Here is an 18,497-nt window from a genome sequence, read left to right on the forward strand (position 1 = left end):
TATTTTAAAAAAGATTTTACTGTCTTGGGGTATTTCCCATCTTTGGAACTATAGGGACAAAGGTTAAAAAAAGTTTCTGTATCTTCTGTAACATTTTGACAGATTGCTTGCCAGAAAGATTGGGCTATCAGTATGTAGATGTATCTGTTTTACAATCCTCTTGTCATTTTATTTACTTTTGTTCATTTAGCATGTGAAAATTGGCACTAGAGACTAGTGTTAATTCAATTTTCTTTACAAATTGATATTTTACTTTGTATTGGTTTAACATCTGCATTTCCTACCTTTTTAAGACCACTTGTCAAGTAGAGTCAGAGTTTTGACCTTGTAAATGTCTATCAATTCTTTACATATTTTGATTAGGAAGCTTTAATGCATTTTAGGTGAAAATATTTGCTTTTTCCATTTTGTTAAATTAATTTCCTTCATAATTAAAAAAAAGAAAACACAAGTTAGGGGCTGAATTGTGTTCCCCCACCAGATGCTTATGTTGAAAACCTAACTGCCAGTACCTCAGAAGGTGACTGTATTTAGAGATAGGGTTTTCACAGAGGTAATTAAGTTAAGGTGAGGTCCCTGAGGAAGCAGTCTTTGGACTTACTAGATCAAGATATTAAATCAACTGTCTTAAATATACTCAAAGAGCTAAAGGAAATCATGTACAAAAAAACAAAAGGAAACCAGACAAAATGAGAATATCAATAAAGGGATAGAAATTATAAAAAACGAAACAAATAGAAATGATGGAGCAGAAAAGTGCAAAACTGAAGTGAAAAAATTTAGTAGATGGGTTCAACAGCAGTTTTGAGCCAGCAGAAGAAAGAATCTGCAAATTTGAAGATAGGACAATTGAAATTTTCAAGGCTGAGAAGTAGAAAGAAAAAAGAATGAAGAAAAGTGAACAAAGCCTAAGAGACCTATGAGACACCATCAAGTGGACCAATATATGCATAATATGAGTTCCAGAAGGAGAAGAGAGAGAAAGGGACAGAAGACTATTCACAGAAATAATGACTGAAAACTAACAAAATCCAATGAAACATGAACGTGCGTGAATCCAAGAAGCTCAGTGAACTCCAAGCAAGTTAAACTCAAAAAGATCCACACTGAGATACATAATAGTCAAACTGCTAAAACTCAAGAGACAAAGAGAGAATCTTGAAAGCAACAAGTGAAGTGATTCATCATATACATCCAAGGGATCCTAGATAACATTAACAGCTGATTTCTTATCAGAAACCAAGGAAGCAAGAGGGCAGTGAAACATGTTTAAAGTGCTGAAAGAAAAAAAAAATCTGTCAATGAAGAATTCTATACCTGGCAAAACTACCCTTCAAGAATGAAAAATAAATGAAGACATTTTTAAATAGACTGAACCTAGGGGGAGTTTATTACTAGTAGACTTGCTTTACAGAACATATTGAAGGCAGTCCTGCAGGCTGAAATGAAAGAATACTAACTCCAAGCCATATGAAGGAATAATACTGGTAAAGGTAACTATGTAGGTAATATAAAAACCAGTATTATTGCACTTTTGGTTTGTACCTTCTCATTTTTCCTACGTGAATTAAAAAATGCATAAAACCATAATTATAAATATGTATTAATGAGCACACAGTGCTGTAATCTGTGACAATAATAATTGTCAAAGGGGAGGGATGCAGATGTATAGGAGCAGAGTGTGTTTGTTTACTGTTGAAACTAAGGTGGTATTCAAACTAGGATGTTACAAGTTTAGGATGTTAATTGTAATCCCCAAAGTAACCAGTAAGAGAATAACTAAAAATATACAGAAAAGGAAAGAAGGGACTCAAAATAGTACACTCTAAAAATTCAACTACTTAGCAAAAAAGGCAGTAATGGAGAAATTGATGAACAAAAAAAGAAGACACTTAAAAAATTCAATAGCTGAAAGGCAAAGTAAAACCTTCCTTATCAGTAATAACTTTAAATGTAAATGTATTAAGCTCTGGCCTAATGAGCTTATATGTATAAAAGGTTTGATTTGCTTTGGTTTGTTGAGACAGGGCCTCACTTTGTTGCCTAGGCTTGAGTGCAATGGCATGATTATGGTTCACTACAGCCTCAACCTGGCTCAAACAATCCTCCCACCTCAGCCTCTCGGTAGCTGGGACCATAGGCATGCGCCACCATGCCCAGCTAATTTTTGTATTTTTTGTAGAGATGGGTTTTTGCTATGTTGGTCAGTCTAGTCTGGAACTCCTGGGCTCAAGCGATCCTCTGGCCTTGGCCTCCTACAGTGCTGGGACTATAGGCACAAGACTGGCCTGGAGATATTGGCCTGTTGTTTTCTTTTTTGATGTGTCTTTGATTTTGGTATCAGGGTAATACTGGCCTTACAGAATGAGTTTGGAAAGTCTTTATTTCTCCTTCATGTTTAAAGGATATTTTCCCTGGATATACTATTCTAGGTTAAACATGTTTTTTCTTCAGCACTTTAAATATGTCATGCCATTCTGTCCTGGCCTGTAAGGTTTCCACTGAAAAGTTTGCTGCTAGACATATTTCCAGCTATCTGAAGATATTTGAGTGTTGGTATCTTAGCCATATTTGCATTAGGAATACCCCAAGCCCAGTAATACTGTAGTTCTTGCAGACTCAAAGAGATACCGCCTTGGTGGTCTTAGATAAGATTTGGAAGAATTCTCTGGATTACCAGGCCGACTCTTGTTCTCTTCCCTTAGTTTCTCCTAAACAAATGAAGTCTCTCTCTCTGTGCTGAGCTGCTTGGGGTTGAGGGTGGGGTGACACCAAGCACCCCTATGGCCACCACCACTGACGTTGTGCTGGGTCAGACCTGAAGCCAGCACAGCACTGGGTCTCACCCAAGGCATGTCACTGTAACCACTACCTGGCTACCATCTGTGTTTGCTCAAGGCCCTACAGCTCTACCATCAGCATGTGGAAAAGTCAGCCAGGCTTATATCCTTCCCTGCAAGCAGCAAGTTTTCCCAGGCACCAGATGGGCCCAGAAATGCTGTATGGGAGCCAGGGACTAGAGTCAAAAACCTTAGATATCTCCCTGGTGCTCTATTCTGTTGTGGCTAAGCTGGCACTCAAACTATGAGACAAAGTCTTTCCCATTCCTCCCTCCCCTTTCCAGAGGCAGAGGAGCCTTTTACTCATGCCCGTCACCACAGACCCATGGGATGTGCAGACAGGCTACCTACCGCCAATGTTCACTTAAGTCCCAAGGACTCTTCAGTCTGCTTATGGTGAATGCTGCCCAGCCTGGGACTCAAGTTTCAGGGCAGTGGGCTCCCCTCTGGGCCAGGGCAGGTCCAGAAATGCCATCTAAGCCCAGGCTGGAATTGGGGACCTAAGAGCCCACTTGGTGCTCTGCCTCACTGTGGCCGAGCTGGTACCTGTGGTTCAAGAAAAAGTCCCCTTTACTTTTCCTTCTGCTTTTCTCAAGCAGAAGGAGTCTCTCACTATGACCACCACAGTTGGGAGTGTGCTGGGTCTCACCTAAAGCCAGCATATCTGAGTCTCACCCAAGGCCCACTGTGTACTACCTGGGTATTGGCTGCTGGTTATTCAGTGCCCAAGGGCTCTTCAGTCAGCAGGTGATGAATCCTACCAGCACTGGGTCTTTCCCTTCAAGGCAGCAGGTTCCCTTCTGGCCCAGGGCATGTCTAAAAATGTCATCCAGGATCTAGGGCCTGGAATAGGGGCCTCATGACTCTCTGCCCAGCACCATATCCTACTGTGGCTGAACTGGTATCCAAGTTGCAAGACAAAGTCCTCTTTACTCTCCCCTCTCCTCAAGCAGAAGGAAGGAGTCGCTTTTATTGCTGTGAGCTGTGTTGCCTGGGGTTGGGAAGGGTGGTGCAAGCACTCTCTTTGCTGCCCTGGTTGGTGTCTCATTAGGTCATGTTCCCCCAACTAGGTTGTGCACTCCCCAAGTCCACTGGCTCTTCAACACAGCACTAGGACTGCCTAGGACTTGCAATCCTTGTGGCCTAGACTGCCTTTGAGATTTATTTAGGATCCCAGAGCACTTTAGCTAGCAGAGGCAAGACTTGCCAAAACTCAATTTCTAACCACTAGGATGGGTGATTCCCCTTTGCTTGGGGCTGGTCTAAATGCTCCCTCCATGGGCATCCACTGAGTTCAGCCTAATTTTGCTTTCCACTGTGACAGAGGATTACTGGGTTCCCCCAAGCACACAGATTATCTTTCTTTGCCACATGGCCACTGCCAGGGGAAGGGAGAGGGGTGGCATTGGCCATTCAAGACCATCTTTCCTACCTGGTTTTAACTTTGTATCACTGAAAGAGGTACTGATTAGTTCGGCCACTGTGAGAAGCAGCTTGGAGATTTCTCAAAGAACTTCAAATAGAAGTACCATTCAACCCAGCAATCCCATAACTGGGTATATACCCAAACAACTGTAAATCATTCTACCATAAAGACACGTGCACATGTATGTCATCACAGCCCTATTCACAATAGCAAAGACATGGAACCAACCTAGATGCCCATCAACGGTGGACTTCATAAAGAAAATGTGGTACATATACACCGTGGAATACTAAAAAAGAACAAAATCATGTCCTTTGCAGCAACACAGATGAAGCTGGAGGCCATTATCCTAAGCGAATTAACACAGAAACAGAAAACCAAATACTGCATGTTCTCACTTATAAGTGGGAACTAAACATTGAGTACCCATGGACACAAAGAAGGCAACAATAGATACTGGGACCTACTTGACAGTGGGGGTAGGGAGGAAGATGAAGATCCAAAAACTACCTATCTGGTACTATGCTCATTACCTGGGTGATGAAATAATCTATACACCATACCCCCACAACACATGATTTACCCATGTAACAAACCTGCATGTGTACTCCCTGAACCTAAAATAAAAGTTGGAAAGAAAAAAAATTCAAGAAGTATTAAATACAAAGTAATATGCCATGAAAAGTCTCCCTGTGCTATGAATGGAATACCAAGTTTACTATATTTTACATTGCCATATAAAAGTGAATCTAAACAAAGCAAATGAAGAACATATGCCAGAGCTGAGCATGGTGGCTCATGCCTATAACCCCAGCATTTTGGGAGGCCGAGGTGGGTGGATTGCCTGAGCTCGGAAGTTTGAGACCAGCCTGGGCAACGTGGTGAAGCCTCATATTTGTATTATCTACCAAAAATACCAAAAAAAATTTAGCTGGAGTAGTGGCACATGCCTGTGGTCCTAGCTACGTGGGAGGCAGAGGTGGGAGGATTGCTTGAGCTTGGGAGGTGGAGGTTGGAGTGAGCCGAGATCACACCATTTGCACTCCAGCCTGGGTGACAGAGTGAGAACCCATCTCAAGGGAAAAAAAAAAAAAAAGGAACATATGCCAGAAAGGAAGTAATCCAATGAAGTCGTGGGAATTTGAACATAATAAGGTTGTTTGTGAAAAAAATGGCCCCACCAAAAGATGAAAAATACCAAAAAGATAGAACTAAGTGTGTTTTTGCAATACTCAGGAAAGGAGTAAAAAAGAAAAGTAGAATAATTACAGAGAATAAAAGCAGTACTATTCCGGTGATGGCTTGTATTGGCTAGGGAGAGCTAATGGTTAGATTTTCATGAATTATGCAAGTTAGTTTTAAAATACAGTCATTATTAAAAAATAAATTACATACTTGCAATTGAATGAACTATGTTAAAATTATACTACAACAGATTTTATTGTTTCTTTCTGGGAAGATCAGTGTACTGTACACTGAAGCTTGTTAAATACGAAAAATTCAATCTGATAAAAAAGCAATTCTTGGCTGGGCACGGTGGCTCACCCTGTAATCCCGGTGGAGATTGCGCCACTGCAGTCCAGCCTGGGCAACATAGCGAGACCCCGTCTCAAAAAAAAAAAAAAAAAAAAAAAAAAAAAAAAAAAAGCAATGCTGCTAACACATTATTATTATTATCATTATTTCTGAGACGGAGTCTCACTCTGTCGCCCAGGCTGGAGTGCAGTGGCCCAGTCTTGGCTCACTGCAAGCTCTGCCTCCTGGGTTCATGCCATTCTCCTGCCTCAGCCTCCCGAGTAGCTGGGACTACAGGCGCCCGCCACTATGCCCAGCTAATTTTTTTGTGTTTTTAGTAGAGACAGAGTTTCACCGTGTCAGCCAGGATGGTCTCAATCTCCTGACCTCGTGATCCGCCCGCCTCGGCCTCCCAAAGTGCTGGGATTACAGGCGTGAGCCACCGCGCCCGGCCATATCACATTCTGATGTATGTCCTATGCAAGAATATCTGTGGTATATACATAGCAGTAGAATTGCTGGAACATGGGGTATGCCAGTGTTTAGCTTTGTGAGATAATGCCAAACTGTTTTCCAGAGTAGTCATAGCTATTTTTTCTTTCATCAGCAGTGGAAGAGCATTCCTCATTGCCCTGCATCCTTGGCGATGGTTGATGTTATCGAACTTTAAAAGTTTTGCCAGTTTAGTGGTGTGAAATGTTATTTCACAATCAATGATTTGAATGTACATTTCCTTGATTACAAATGAGGTTGAACATCTTTGCATGTTAGGGGCTTATGCTTCTTACTTCTGTGAAATTCTTACTTCTGTTTCCTTTTTTTTTTTTCTTTTTTTGTCTTTTAGAGATGAGGTCTCACTCTGTTGCCCAAGCTGGAGTGCAGTGGTGCAGTCATAGCTCACTGTAACCCCAGACTCCTGGGCTCAGGTGATCCTCCTGCCTCAGCCTCCTGAGTAGCTAAAAAAGAAAAAATTTTGGTAGAGACAGGGTCTCACTGTGTTTCCAGGCTGGTCTCAAACTCCTGAGCTGAAGCAATCCTCCTGCCTTGGCTTCCCAAAGTGCTGAGATTACAGGCATGAGTCACCACACCCAGCCTTGTCTTTTCCTTTTTGATCTATGGGAATTCTTTGCATATTCTAGATGCTAATAATTTGCCAACTAAATGTATTGTGAAGATCTTCTTAGTAAGTAATTGGATGTGGGAGGAGAGGAAGAAGTAGTATAGAATTACTCCCAGGTTTCTGGTTTGGGAAACTGATTGGATGATGGTGCAATTAAACTAGGACATAGAATAGAGGAGGAGAAACAGATCTCAGGGAGAGGAGAATTAGTTTATTTTGGAGTTTAAACTAAAGTTCCTATGGGATATTCAAGTGGATATGTCTTAGAGAGATTTGGCCATAGGGCTGGATGTGGTGGCTTGCACCTGTAATCCCAGCTTCTCTGGAGGCTGAGGTCAGAGGATTACTTGAGCCCAGGAGTTCGAGGCTGCAGTGAGCTATGATTGCACCACTGCACTCTGGCTTGGGTGACAGAGGAAGACCCTTTGTCTAAAAAAATAAGAGATTAAAAAAAAAAAAGAAATTTGGCTATAGGGATTTGGAGATTAGGCCAAGCTCTGTTATGCTACATTAGTTCTGTAGGATCTTATATGATGGGCCTTTGAGGAGATTACAGTTGGAAGGAGAGAGAGTGGTAATTCTCTAACTCATTTTTCTTCTGCCCCTGCCACCTTCTTCTCCAGGCCATAGATTCTCCAATCTAAATTTCTTATGAAATAAATATCCCAATCAAGTGACACACAAGACACTTCATCTTAGTTATAATTACTTTATTAACCTTTTGGTCTTTCAGCATTTAGGTAGTCTTTCTCAATATTTCCAGGAGAGTACCTCATTTTTATTTTGAAAACCATTCAGCACATTTATCTTACATAACATGCGGAGCATATATCTATCTGTATTTTTAAAATTTTCCTGTTACTCGTTGATACCTAGTACTTAATTACATAAGTTATTCCATGTACACTGAAAACAATATAGGAAATATATACATCTAAGACTTCTACTTTGTACAGTCTTTCATTAAATAAGAATACTTACACATACATTTTCAGATATTTCTACCTTCCTGTATGTGTTTGGAATTGTATGTAGGTAGCCACTGAAAGAATTTGGGCCCCTTGGGAGGATGGCAGTGGAAGTCCATGAAGTAAAGAGCATTCTTTAAAAAGCAGATTGTTTTATCACTTTGATTGCATACCTTTTAGTTATTTGAGATTCTGAGAATTCTGATAAACCCCAAAGCAGAAAGATTCCTTAGTACCCTTGGAAGATGGGAAAGGTGAGGGAAATACCGGAAGCAGGGTTAGAACATCCACTAAGAACATAGCACCTCAGTAGAGCTTACATTATGGTGCCAAGGTAGAGTTATTACTGAGTAGCTTAGGATGATGAACATTGACCTTCCTACAGGAGTAGTAGCAGCTGATTTGGTAACCATGATTGGTCACCTTTTAGTGTAACTGCAAACTAAGAACAATTATGGCTTGACATATAATCCATGTAGGGAAGTGATGCTCAGAGAGGCAGCCTCTGTGTGGTCCATCCTTGGCAGCACTGCATCGATTTTGCTCCCCTCTGGTTTTAAGGAGATCTTTTAGACCTATAAGAAGAGAAAGGGGATATAAAAGTGTGATACTCTGACTCTGGCTTCAGATTGGGTTCTGTTTGGAAAGTACTGAGTTCATAGATAACTGAGCTTTCCTGCTGCTATGCATTCATTATGGATTACAGGGGTTGCTTTTTTTCAAGCCATGAAAGACTTGGGGAAAATGTGTCAGTTTCGCTTGAATAGTTATAGCTGTACTTCAAGGTTGACAGGTAATCAGGGTAACTTCTGATACTTATCACACAAGATGGTGCCTCAGCATTTAAATAAATGGAGGTAGGGGAGGGCGTGGTGGTAACATACTTTTAAACCAGTGATTGCACAGCAAATCACAATGCAAGTATTTCTGACTCCCAAGATTGCCGTTTCCTAAAGAGCAATTCCTCTGCAAGCAACAACAAACCTACCTTTCCTTGCTAACTGCTTTCAGTAAATTCTTGATGGCCTTAGATTCAGGATTCAGACATCTCTTCTCACCCTTCTTTTTCATTGTAGCACTGTAGAAATAAATAGGGATGAAATACTTAAAACTGTATTGGGTCAATAAAACAGATGGCTATGCAGTTCTGAAGTCAGACATTTAAGTTTCACTCTGCATGTTTTTGTTTGCTGTACATTAGTTTTAGAATCATCACAAACCCTTTACTGATCTTTTGTTATTATCATTACATATTTAATACAGTATATAATTACTACCAGGGAAGTGATAATGAGATGGGATTTCACTCACATGATCTCAACATGTGGACAAAATTGATTTGCAGGAATAATTTCAAGTTTTTCTAAAGACCTTGGATTAACAGGTTGATTACTAATGCTGATGCAGGTACAGCGTACAGTTCTAGAGAGAGGTACTCCTGTAGGAAAAGAGGAACAGCAGAGAAGGTTAGCACAGTGTTCATTTTAGGCATTTAATGTAGACTGGTGGTATTTAGCAGAACCTATATCCCCATATCAGCAAATAGTCACTTAATCTTAGGAGGAACGGATCTCATCATAACACAACTGTAAATGATTAAATAGTTGATTATCTGGAAGAAAAGAATTGCAGCTTGTTGATTATAAAGTCAAACCCTTAAGCACAGTTCATGTGGTTCATTGAGCTTAGTTAGGTAAGAAAGTATCTGTATCTCATCTCTGTCCGCATTCCCTCACATTTTCTCTCTCTATCCTCCCTCTTCCCCATCTCTTCTGTCCTCCTTCCCTTTTTCCTTCTCTTTCTCTTATTCTATTTGTTTCTCTCACTTCAATTCATGTAAGTTTTATGATCTGAGGGAATCTCTATTTATTTCCCTCTTATTTATAAGCATGCAGTGAAACTTTTACAAATACATTATTTCTGTATTTTTAGAATTTATACCTATTCCTATTTCTCATTTTACAAATTAAGTATCCTTTGATGTTCCTTACCTTGAATGCCACTTAGAGTCAGAAAGATAAGGCAGCAAATCAGAATGGCAGTTTGATTCATGGTGCTGAGACTGGAGGTACCTCTGCTGTAGGCTCAGAATATGTCTAAGCAGTTGAGGAATGTCTCAGAAAACGTGGGGCTAGTGTGCCATATTTATCTGCAATGGCATTTTCCCTCCCTAATTCTGATTGGATAAGGGCATTACAGTTGACTTAGCAAAACCTGCTGGCTGTTCCTGGGGAAGTCCCATGTTGCAAAATCGAAGGTATTATTTATTGTAGCCTCCAAGTTATGGAATTTCCCTCTGCTCCTCTTTTTTTGGTAATTGTGAATTAGGTTTCACTTTCCAAAACATGAACTGTTTCTTGAAAAAAAGAACTTCATTGCATATAGAAAAAAACGAAGGTTGCAATCCATTCTAACTATAATGCTTTTTCTCAACACTTAAACTTTTACAGTTACTTTCATAGGTTATTTTTCAAAATATCCCCAGTAATAGAAATTTTTCATCCTTTATAGGTAAACCTAATTTTTTGGTAACAGCAAGTTGTGCCTGATTATTAGAACAGTGATTACCTGCACAGTGCTCCTTGATCAAATACTATAAAGAAATAGGATTGGCCTGCTTAGGTAGGGTCAAAGATCTGGAACTGGCAAGTTTTAAATAATTCAATAAATGCTTTGATCATTCATAACACCATTAGATTAAGTAAATAGCCTCCAACATAACTATGTTGAGGGAAAACACTGCTCATTTGGGTATCTGATTTGTGGTGTGTTAAAACAAGTTTCATGTCTTATAGCAGTCCCTGAATGAAAACATCATAAGATGGTATCTAGAATGGTGTGAGAAAAGGATTCATAGCTATCCTAGGGTTATTGTAAAAAACAAAGGGTGCTTCTTGAGGAAATGAATTTAAAAGCGGGGGGGCATGCATAGAAACAGACCTTGGGAAAGTAGCTTGAGACAGGAGGGAAACAGGTTGATTTATGATGGGGTTCAGCTCCAAGACAGTGTTAAATGCAAAGAAAAAGAAAAAAAAGTGTCAGCCATTGAGCTAGTAACAGTGATAACTGAAATTGGCACAATTTTAACTGGATGATGAATCGTGGCAAAACTTAATTTCATAGCATTCGATAGTACTTGACTGATTATTCATAGTAGCTAGCAGTAGAAAGCACATGATACTCGTATAATGGAACACATGTTGAACCTGAGAGTGGAAATTTAGCAGTATCCATGGATGTAGTGGTCCTTGGTTGTGTTCTTTGCAAATGATTAGTAACAGGGAATCCAAGATGAAATACTGTTTCGAAAGCAGGCACCACTCTGCAATGAGAGATCTGAGGCAAGTGATATTTAGAACCTAGGAAAATATATGGGAGTTATTTTCATAGTCAGCTGGGCTGCAACAATGCAGGAATTGGTCAGGGAATGGAAAAGCTTCCATCCTAGGATCAGGCTACTGTACCAGGCAGATACTGTCTCAGAACCTGGTATCAGGGGCCAAGAATAAAGCCTGTATCTGCAAACTGGGTGCACATAAAACTTGGATCCTCAAATGCAGGAACTCCATCATTAAAGCAGAGAGTGAGTTGCTTGGGGTAAATGGAATTTGCTAGAGAGCTGAATCCCACGTTAATCTGTTCTAGGAACTGGAATAGAGCTAAGCTTTCAAGTGAATAAGTCAGTGGAATTAGCTGTGGGAAACCGGAAAGGCAAAAGAGGGGAGGTGAGGTAGAGACTGACAGAACCCAAAAGACTTTCACCTAGCAAAGAGGCGTTCCTTCTGATGAGGGAAAGTCTTATGAGAAATAATGACGTGGAGGGATCCTTCCATACCTATTTGTGCAGAACAAACATTTGACTGTGAATAGAATGCCAACAAATTTCAGAGAAATGTCTGACATCATGAATGGAAGAGGCCTAGAAAAGTTCAACATTAAACAATCAAAATGAGAGATGGTGACAGTTTTATTTTAGTTAGTATCTAAGTTGTCAGCTAAAATGTCTCTATATAGAAGACAATGTAAAAAGGAGATACTTGATAAATGGACTAAAAATCTGTTATTAGGGATAAAATGTTTGATTTTTACTAAACATTGTATTACATTAACTGTGTGCCAGGCATTGTTTAAACTGCTTTGTGAATATTGACCATATTGACTCATTTTATCCTTATAATAACTTCTACCCCTGACTCAGCCACTCTTCTATTTTTTTCGCCATAGATTATTTTTGCCTGTTCTAGAACTTCATATAAACGGAACCACTTGACTATATACTCTTTTGTGCAAGACATCTTTTGTTCAGTATAATGTTTCTTAGATTCATCGATGTAGTTGCATGAATTAGTAATTTGTTTCTCTTTATTGATAGGTAGTAATCCATTGCACAAACGTATCAGTTTGTTTCGTGTTGATGGACACCTTGACTGTGTTCAGATTTTAGTTATTATATATAAAGCTGCTATGAAGATTTTTTAATAATTTTTTTTCTGGGCATATGCTTTCATTTTGTGGGGTACATATGTAGCAGTGGAACATGATCGCTTACTTTTTTTATTTTAAAAACGTAAGTGATCATGTCACTCTTCTGCTTAAGACCTCAAACAACTTCCAGTTAGAATAAAATCCAAATTTCTAATTAAGCTGCTTTACTAAGTCCTCTATGATCTGGCTGCTACCTATTTGTCCAACCTCATATCATTCCTTCTCAACCACTACAATCCGGTCAGTGGCCCATACACTGGCAGTTTTCTCCATCTGATATGGCTTTCCTCCTGTTCGTCACATAGAGAGTTCCTTCTGGATATTTAAATTTTAGCTGGCTTGTACCTTCTCTTGTCACACAATCTGAAGCAGACATGACTTTAATTCTCTACATGGCATTTCATACTATCTGATATTCAGTTCATTCATTTTTTTTTAATTAGTGTAATGTCTGTTTCTGCATGCTAAAATGCATATGAGAGGCATTTGGTAAATATTGGATAGAAGTATGGTTGAATGAATCTTTACAGACTTTAAGTAACAGCATACAAGGATTGTATTTCAAGAAGCATTTCCATTTGTTCATCAGATTTCTGAATTTGGACATGAGTATTATTGTTTTCCTTAGCTTTAAGAACCAAGTTTAATTTAAGAAGACTATAATTTCCCCAGAAGTTAGTTTAGATGTAGGTAGGTAAAATCAATACAGATATTCTCAGCTAGCTATACGACAGACTTTTCATTCCGGAACTCTGGTAAATATGGAGTGGTACCCCTAAAAGCTTCTTAATTATTCACTGTTTTTTATCTGTAATTAAGCATTGAATGAATGAATGCAAGAATGCAAATATCCTCAGTGCATATCAGGTATATGGCCATGGATGGTGTTAGAAGAAGAAGGAGAAAGTAGGCTTGTTCTCATTATTTTCTGTGCACTTTGTGTAGGGAACTAAGCTAATCTCAGGGAATACTAGAAGGAATAAGATCCAATATTTATCCTTGATGGGTTTACATTCTAATTGGGAAGACCAGAAACTATGAAACAATAAATATCAATAAGAGAAACTTTATGGGCTGGGCAAGGTGGCTCATGCCTGTAATCCCAGCACTTTGGGAGGCCGAGGCAGGTGGATCACCTGAGGTCAGGAGTTCTAGAACAGCCTGGCCAACATCGTGAAACCCTGTCTCTACTAAAAATACAAAAAATTAGCTGGGCGTGGTGGTGCATGCCTGTAATCCCAGCTACTCGGGAGGCTGAGGCAGGAGAATCGCTTGAACCCTGGAGACGGAGGTTGCAGTGAGCCGAGATCACGCCATTGCACTCCAGCCTGGGCAACAAGAGTGAAACTCCGTTTCAAAAAAAAGAAAAGAAAAAAAGAAACTTTATGATCAGTACCAAATGAGTAGTATAGGAAATAAATAATGTGGACGTTCATAGGAGACTGTACTCATTAAGGTCGGAAGTTTTCAGAAGATCCTTCAGAAAAAAAGACCTCAGATGAGCCATAAAGTGTGAATTTTACATAAATAAGTGGCCAGGAGAGGGGAAAGCTTGTGCAATTACAGATAAATGTCATCAAAAAATGGTAAAGGGGAAGCCAGCCAACCAGTCAGGAAGATTGGTAGTCTCATAGGGGTGATAATGCCATGTTAGGATTCTGTAAAATCTGGTCCTCAGTTTTTCCAGTCCAGAAATTCTCATTTTTCCTAATCATCCAGGGTAAGCATATTCTCAGAGAATTAAGTCTGCTAACCAAATCTAAAAGAGACTAAGATGAAAATTAAAAGATAGTGTATCCATTTACAGTGAGAACCTTTTCAGTGACTAGGATGATTGGTTTTGGTATCCAAGTCACCCCTTTCCCAGGATCAGATTACCTAGGAAATTGAATTAGTATCAGAACAGTACCTGGTGAGCAGAGTCAAACGAAGGACCCTTCTCTTCTTGTTTTAAATGAGGGGTCTGCTCAGGGTAGAAACTTGACAAATGTGATCAGCATGGAAAATCATTTAGAAAAAAAAATCAAGCTTTTAGAGACAGTAGCAAGCCCACTATTACTTATTTCATCCAAAGCCAAGACTGCATGTGTCATTTGAATAAACATCTAAACAATAACTCTTTTTATATATTTCTCTCAATTTTTGCAAGGTTTATGGTATAATCACTTTTCTAGAATTCACTGATCTGAGTATAATTTTGAAAGAAAATGAAAGTTAAGGAAGTATCCCGCTTTAGTTTCCGTTTCAGTTGCTACTGATTTATCTTTAAGCCTGTGATTATGGCATCGGGCCAAAAAAGACAACAATAAAAAAAGGAACAGTCTGCCCTGACGGACTAATGAGCACAGACGAAGGAAAAAATGCTTTCCCGGAAACTGTTATGCTTAGAAGAAATTTTCTAAAAAGTGAGCAGGAGGACATCAGTGATTTCTGTGGACTGGGAATCCCCTCAGCTGGTGCAGAATATGCCTTGGAAAGTATGGGAGAGGAGGGCAAAGCTTCCCCTTCACAGTTTTCACTCTGAGCACTCAAAAGATTCCCCGAGCTCGCAGTGTTTGGTGATACTGGTTACATACTTTTCAATTACCCATGTGTCTCATCCTTCATAGCCAGCCTAAGCAGAGGGCAAACTGAGTGCTGGCAAAGTGGATGGTAGACCCTAAAAATCATCATGGCATTGGAGGAGGCAGAGGCTCAGAATAGCTTCTGTTTGGATACATTTTAGGCTATGCAGTGTTTCTGAACTCGTGCACTTGAGAGGACTTTTACAAATATGGCAGATTTCATCATTTGGAGGAAGAGACAAAATTGGAGGACATTATAATAAAGTAAATGTGTTTGGGGGAAGTATGGTGCATTTCTTTCTCCTTCCCATAAATAAGATATTTCAACAAAATAAATTAGAATTTTGTGATACTTTGTTCCATTTTTAATCAAAATCTTTAGAAAATGTCTAGTTTTAATTTTAATTGATTCATCATTGGTTGTCTTTTCTTTTGAGAAGAGGAATCTTGAGATATGATATAGTTCAGTAGTGCATGTTATTCCATATTTTAGATTATCATTCAGTTTTCTTCAACTTCTTATTGACAGTTTGTCTTTGTGAACAATTTGAAGAAGAATGCTAAGTCAGGATTTATTATATAGAGTCTATAATTCACGTTAGGGCATTTCCAATTTAGTAGCAGTTTATTGAGCAGCACTAAGGAACTATGAATACATCTGTACTTATGATGCCAGGATTTTAGGACGTATTCTTCTTAGGTCCTTAAGTGAAACTATGGTTTCAGTGTTATGTGATAATCTCAGACTTGCTCAATTTCATTACCAGTGTCTGGTTAATAAAATTTGCAGACAAGGCAAGAAGAAGCAACTAAAATTGCCTCATTCACCCCTTCTCCAAAAAAAACCCAAACAGTTTTTTTGGTGTGTGTACTACTTATAATCCACAGAATGTGCTGACCATATCATAAAGATTTATAATTGTTGGCTATGAAAATCTTTTCAGAAACAGATACAAAGAGGTATATTAATTCCATGTAGGCATATTAGGTCCTGTACTCAGTAGCCAAAAATAATTAAGTATAATCTTTCCTTTTCTAATAGTATTATCCAAAACTACTCCATTTGTTTGAAAGCTCTTCTTGGCTAATTAGAGGAAACAGTCCTGAAATTTTAAGTCACTGTGAGTGTTTGGCATCTTAAGTTCCATGTATTTAAAATCGAATCTGCAGTTTTTTCTGCTAAACTACATCTTCCCCCTCATATCCCTATTTCTGTTAGTGACAGAACTATTCTTTCAGACCTCAGAAGTTCAGCCTTTTTTCCTTGTCTCTTCTCTGCTTTAAATTTAGATTCAAATCCTTAACATGTTCTTTGTTTCTTTTTTGCAGCTTCAACTTTCTTTTTCTGAGATGGAGTCTCGCTCTATGTAGCCCAGGCTGGAGTGCAATGACGCGATCTCGGCTCACTGCAACCTCCATCTCCCAGGTTCAAGCGATTCTCCTGCCTCAGCCTCCCGAGTAGCTGGGATTACAGGCATGCACCACCACGCCCAGCTAATTTTTTGTATCTTTAGTAGAGACAGGGTTTCACCATGTTGGCCAGGCTGGTCTCGAACTCCTGACCTTGTGATCCACCCACCTCAGCCTCCCAAAGTGCTGGGATTACAGGCGTGAGCCACCATGTCTGGCCTCAGCTTCAACTTTCACATCCAATCTATCACTGTCTTGATTCTTTCTGTACAGTGTACTTGTCATTATATTTCTACTCTTACCAATACCACCTTAGTGTAGCCCTTCTTTTTATGATAGTAAAATACAAATAACATAAAATTTACCATTTTAACCATTTAAAAGAGTACAGTTCAGTGGAGTTAAGTCCTTTCACAGTGCTGTGAAGCCATCACCATAATTTAGTTCCAGAACATTTTCATCACCCAGAAACTCCATACTCATTAAGTAGTTACTTCTCATTAACACCTCCCCCAAACCCCAGTCAACTAATTTGCTTTTTGTTTTTGTGGTTTTGCCTACTCTAGATATTTCCTATAAAATGGAATGTACGCCACCATGTACATTGATAATAACATTTAGTATCAGTGAATTATTCTCTTCTTAACTTCAATCCCTCTGATTAATTAAATCAGGGGGAATATTAGTATTTTTTCACTGTATTTTGTTTTATCGTTACATTTTATTTCCATGGCATGTATTACCGATTTCACATGTACAGTAGTGAAAGTTTACTTTTCATGTAAATGTATGTAAAATAAAGTGGTATACAGAGTTTCTAAAAATACAGTGAAGATCAAACAGAGAAATGTTAAAAAAAATTGTAAAGATGATATGAGGATGCCTTGAAGTTTTGGAAATACAGACCTGAGCTATTGCAGCTATTGCAGTAAATCCCAACTGATTTTCCTCCTCCACTCTTTCCCACTTTCAATCAACCATTCATGCAATTCCCAGAATATTTTCCAGTGACTTTGATAGGGTCACTCTCTTCTTCACAAACATTTATTTAATCCCCATTTTGTACAGAGTAAAATTCAAGGTTGTTTATCTACAGTTTCATGTCCTTCATCCTTCCAACCAAACAATCTAATTATGATTCCTAAAAATCACTTTATACTTCCTACTACTGTACATTCCCTTGTGTCATTCCTCTGCTGTAAATTCCTTTTCCCTTAGTTTATATTGCCATTCAATAGGGTCTGATATGCACCAGAAACTGTACTGTTGGCCTGGACTACAATGGCTTTCTTTTACACTTACGAGAGAGCAGATATTAGGTACAGGAATAATTCATTAATTACAATTGCAGTAAGCAGTATGATGGAAAAGTAGGGAGTGTTATGGAAATAAATAAATAGGACACCTAATCTAGTTGAAGCTGAAGTGGTGGTTTCAAAGGCTTCTTGGAGAAAAAGTCATTTAAGCTGAGACCTAAGCAATTAGTAGGCATTAGCTTAGTGAAGAAATGGGCAGAGAGAATAGTATGTGCAAAGGTACCAAGGTGGGGAGGATCTTGGCTCAAATATGTTAATTATTAATATTTCATATATTTATTTTGCTATGAAGAACTTTAGGTGTATGTTTTCTTCTCAATAATAATGTACTGGCCTATAATGTTTAATATACTTCTTACAAATACCAATTTATCATGCAGCCTTAATTCTGTGAATTTTTTTTTTTTTTGAGGCAGGCTTTTGCCTAGGCTGGAGTGCAGTGGTGTGATCACAGCTGACTGCAGCCTTAACCTCCCAGACTCAAGTGATCCATCCACCTCAGCTTCCCAAGTAGCTGAGGCTACAGGCATGTGCCACCATACCTAGCTAATTTTCATATTTTTTATAGAGATGAATTTTTGCCATGTTGCTCAAGCTGGTCTTGAACTCCTGGGCTTAAGCCATTCACCTATGTCGGTCTTCCAAAGTGCTCAGATTACAGGTGTGAGCCACCATGCTCAGCCGACTATGTGAATTTTTATTTTTAAAGAGACTTAAAAAAAAAATCACTGTAAGTAGTCAAAGATTAGATTCAAGTCTTTTTTTTTTTTTTGAGGTGGAGTTTCACTCTTGTTGCCCAAGCTGGAGTGCAATGGCATGATCTCAGCTCACTGCAACCTCTGCCTCCTGGGTT

At 39.0% G+C, this 18,497-nt stretch overlaps 1 protein-coding gene across 1 annotated transcript; it reads right to left on the bottom strand.

Annotated features, from left to right (window-relative positions):
- Positions 1-7,596: 7,596 nt before the first annotated feature.
- Positions 7,597-9,987, bottom strand: CXCL10 (C-X-C motif chemokine ligand 10). The gene is made up of 4 exons (XM_054485996.2): positions 9,861-9,987; positions 9,181-9,307; positions 8,858-8,947; positions 7,597-8,444 (listed from the first exon to the last, which is right to left on the bottom strand). Exons 1-4 carry the CDS (start codon positions 9,919-9,921, stop codon positions 8,426-8,428), a joined length of 297 nt encoding a protein of 98 aa, XP_054341971.1. The 5' UTR covers positions 9,922-9,987; the 3' UTR covers positions 7,597-8,425.
- Positions 9,988-18,497: the final 8,510 nt, after the last annotated feature.

Source organism: Pongo pygmaeus, chromosome 3 (assembly GCF_028885625.2).
Source record: "Pongo pygmaeus isolate AG05252 chromosome 3, NHGRI_mPonPyg2-v2.0_pri, whole genome shotgun sequence".
Taxonomy (NCBI): domain Eukaryota; kingdom Metazoa; phylum Chordata; class Mammalia; order Primates; family Hominidae; genus Pongo; species Pongo pygmaeus.

Bases quoted from the DNA above. Each gene is read 5' to 3' on its own strand.
- CXCL10 (XM_054485996.2), bottom strand. From the start codon at position 9,921: ATGAATCAAACTGCCATTCTGATTTGCTGCCTTATCTTTCTGACTCTA. The intron at 9,308-9,860 runs GTAAGGAACATC...CTTTTCCTACAG, and splicing joins GACTCTAAGTGGCATTCAAG to GAGTACCTCTCTCTAGAACT. The intron at 8,948-9,180 runs GTGAGTGAAATC...TTATTTCTACAG, and splicing joins TGTCCACATGTTGAGATCAT to TGCTACAATGAAAAAGAAGG.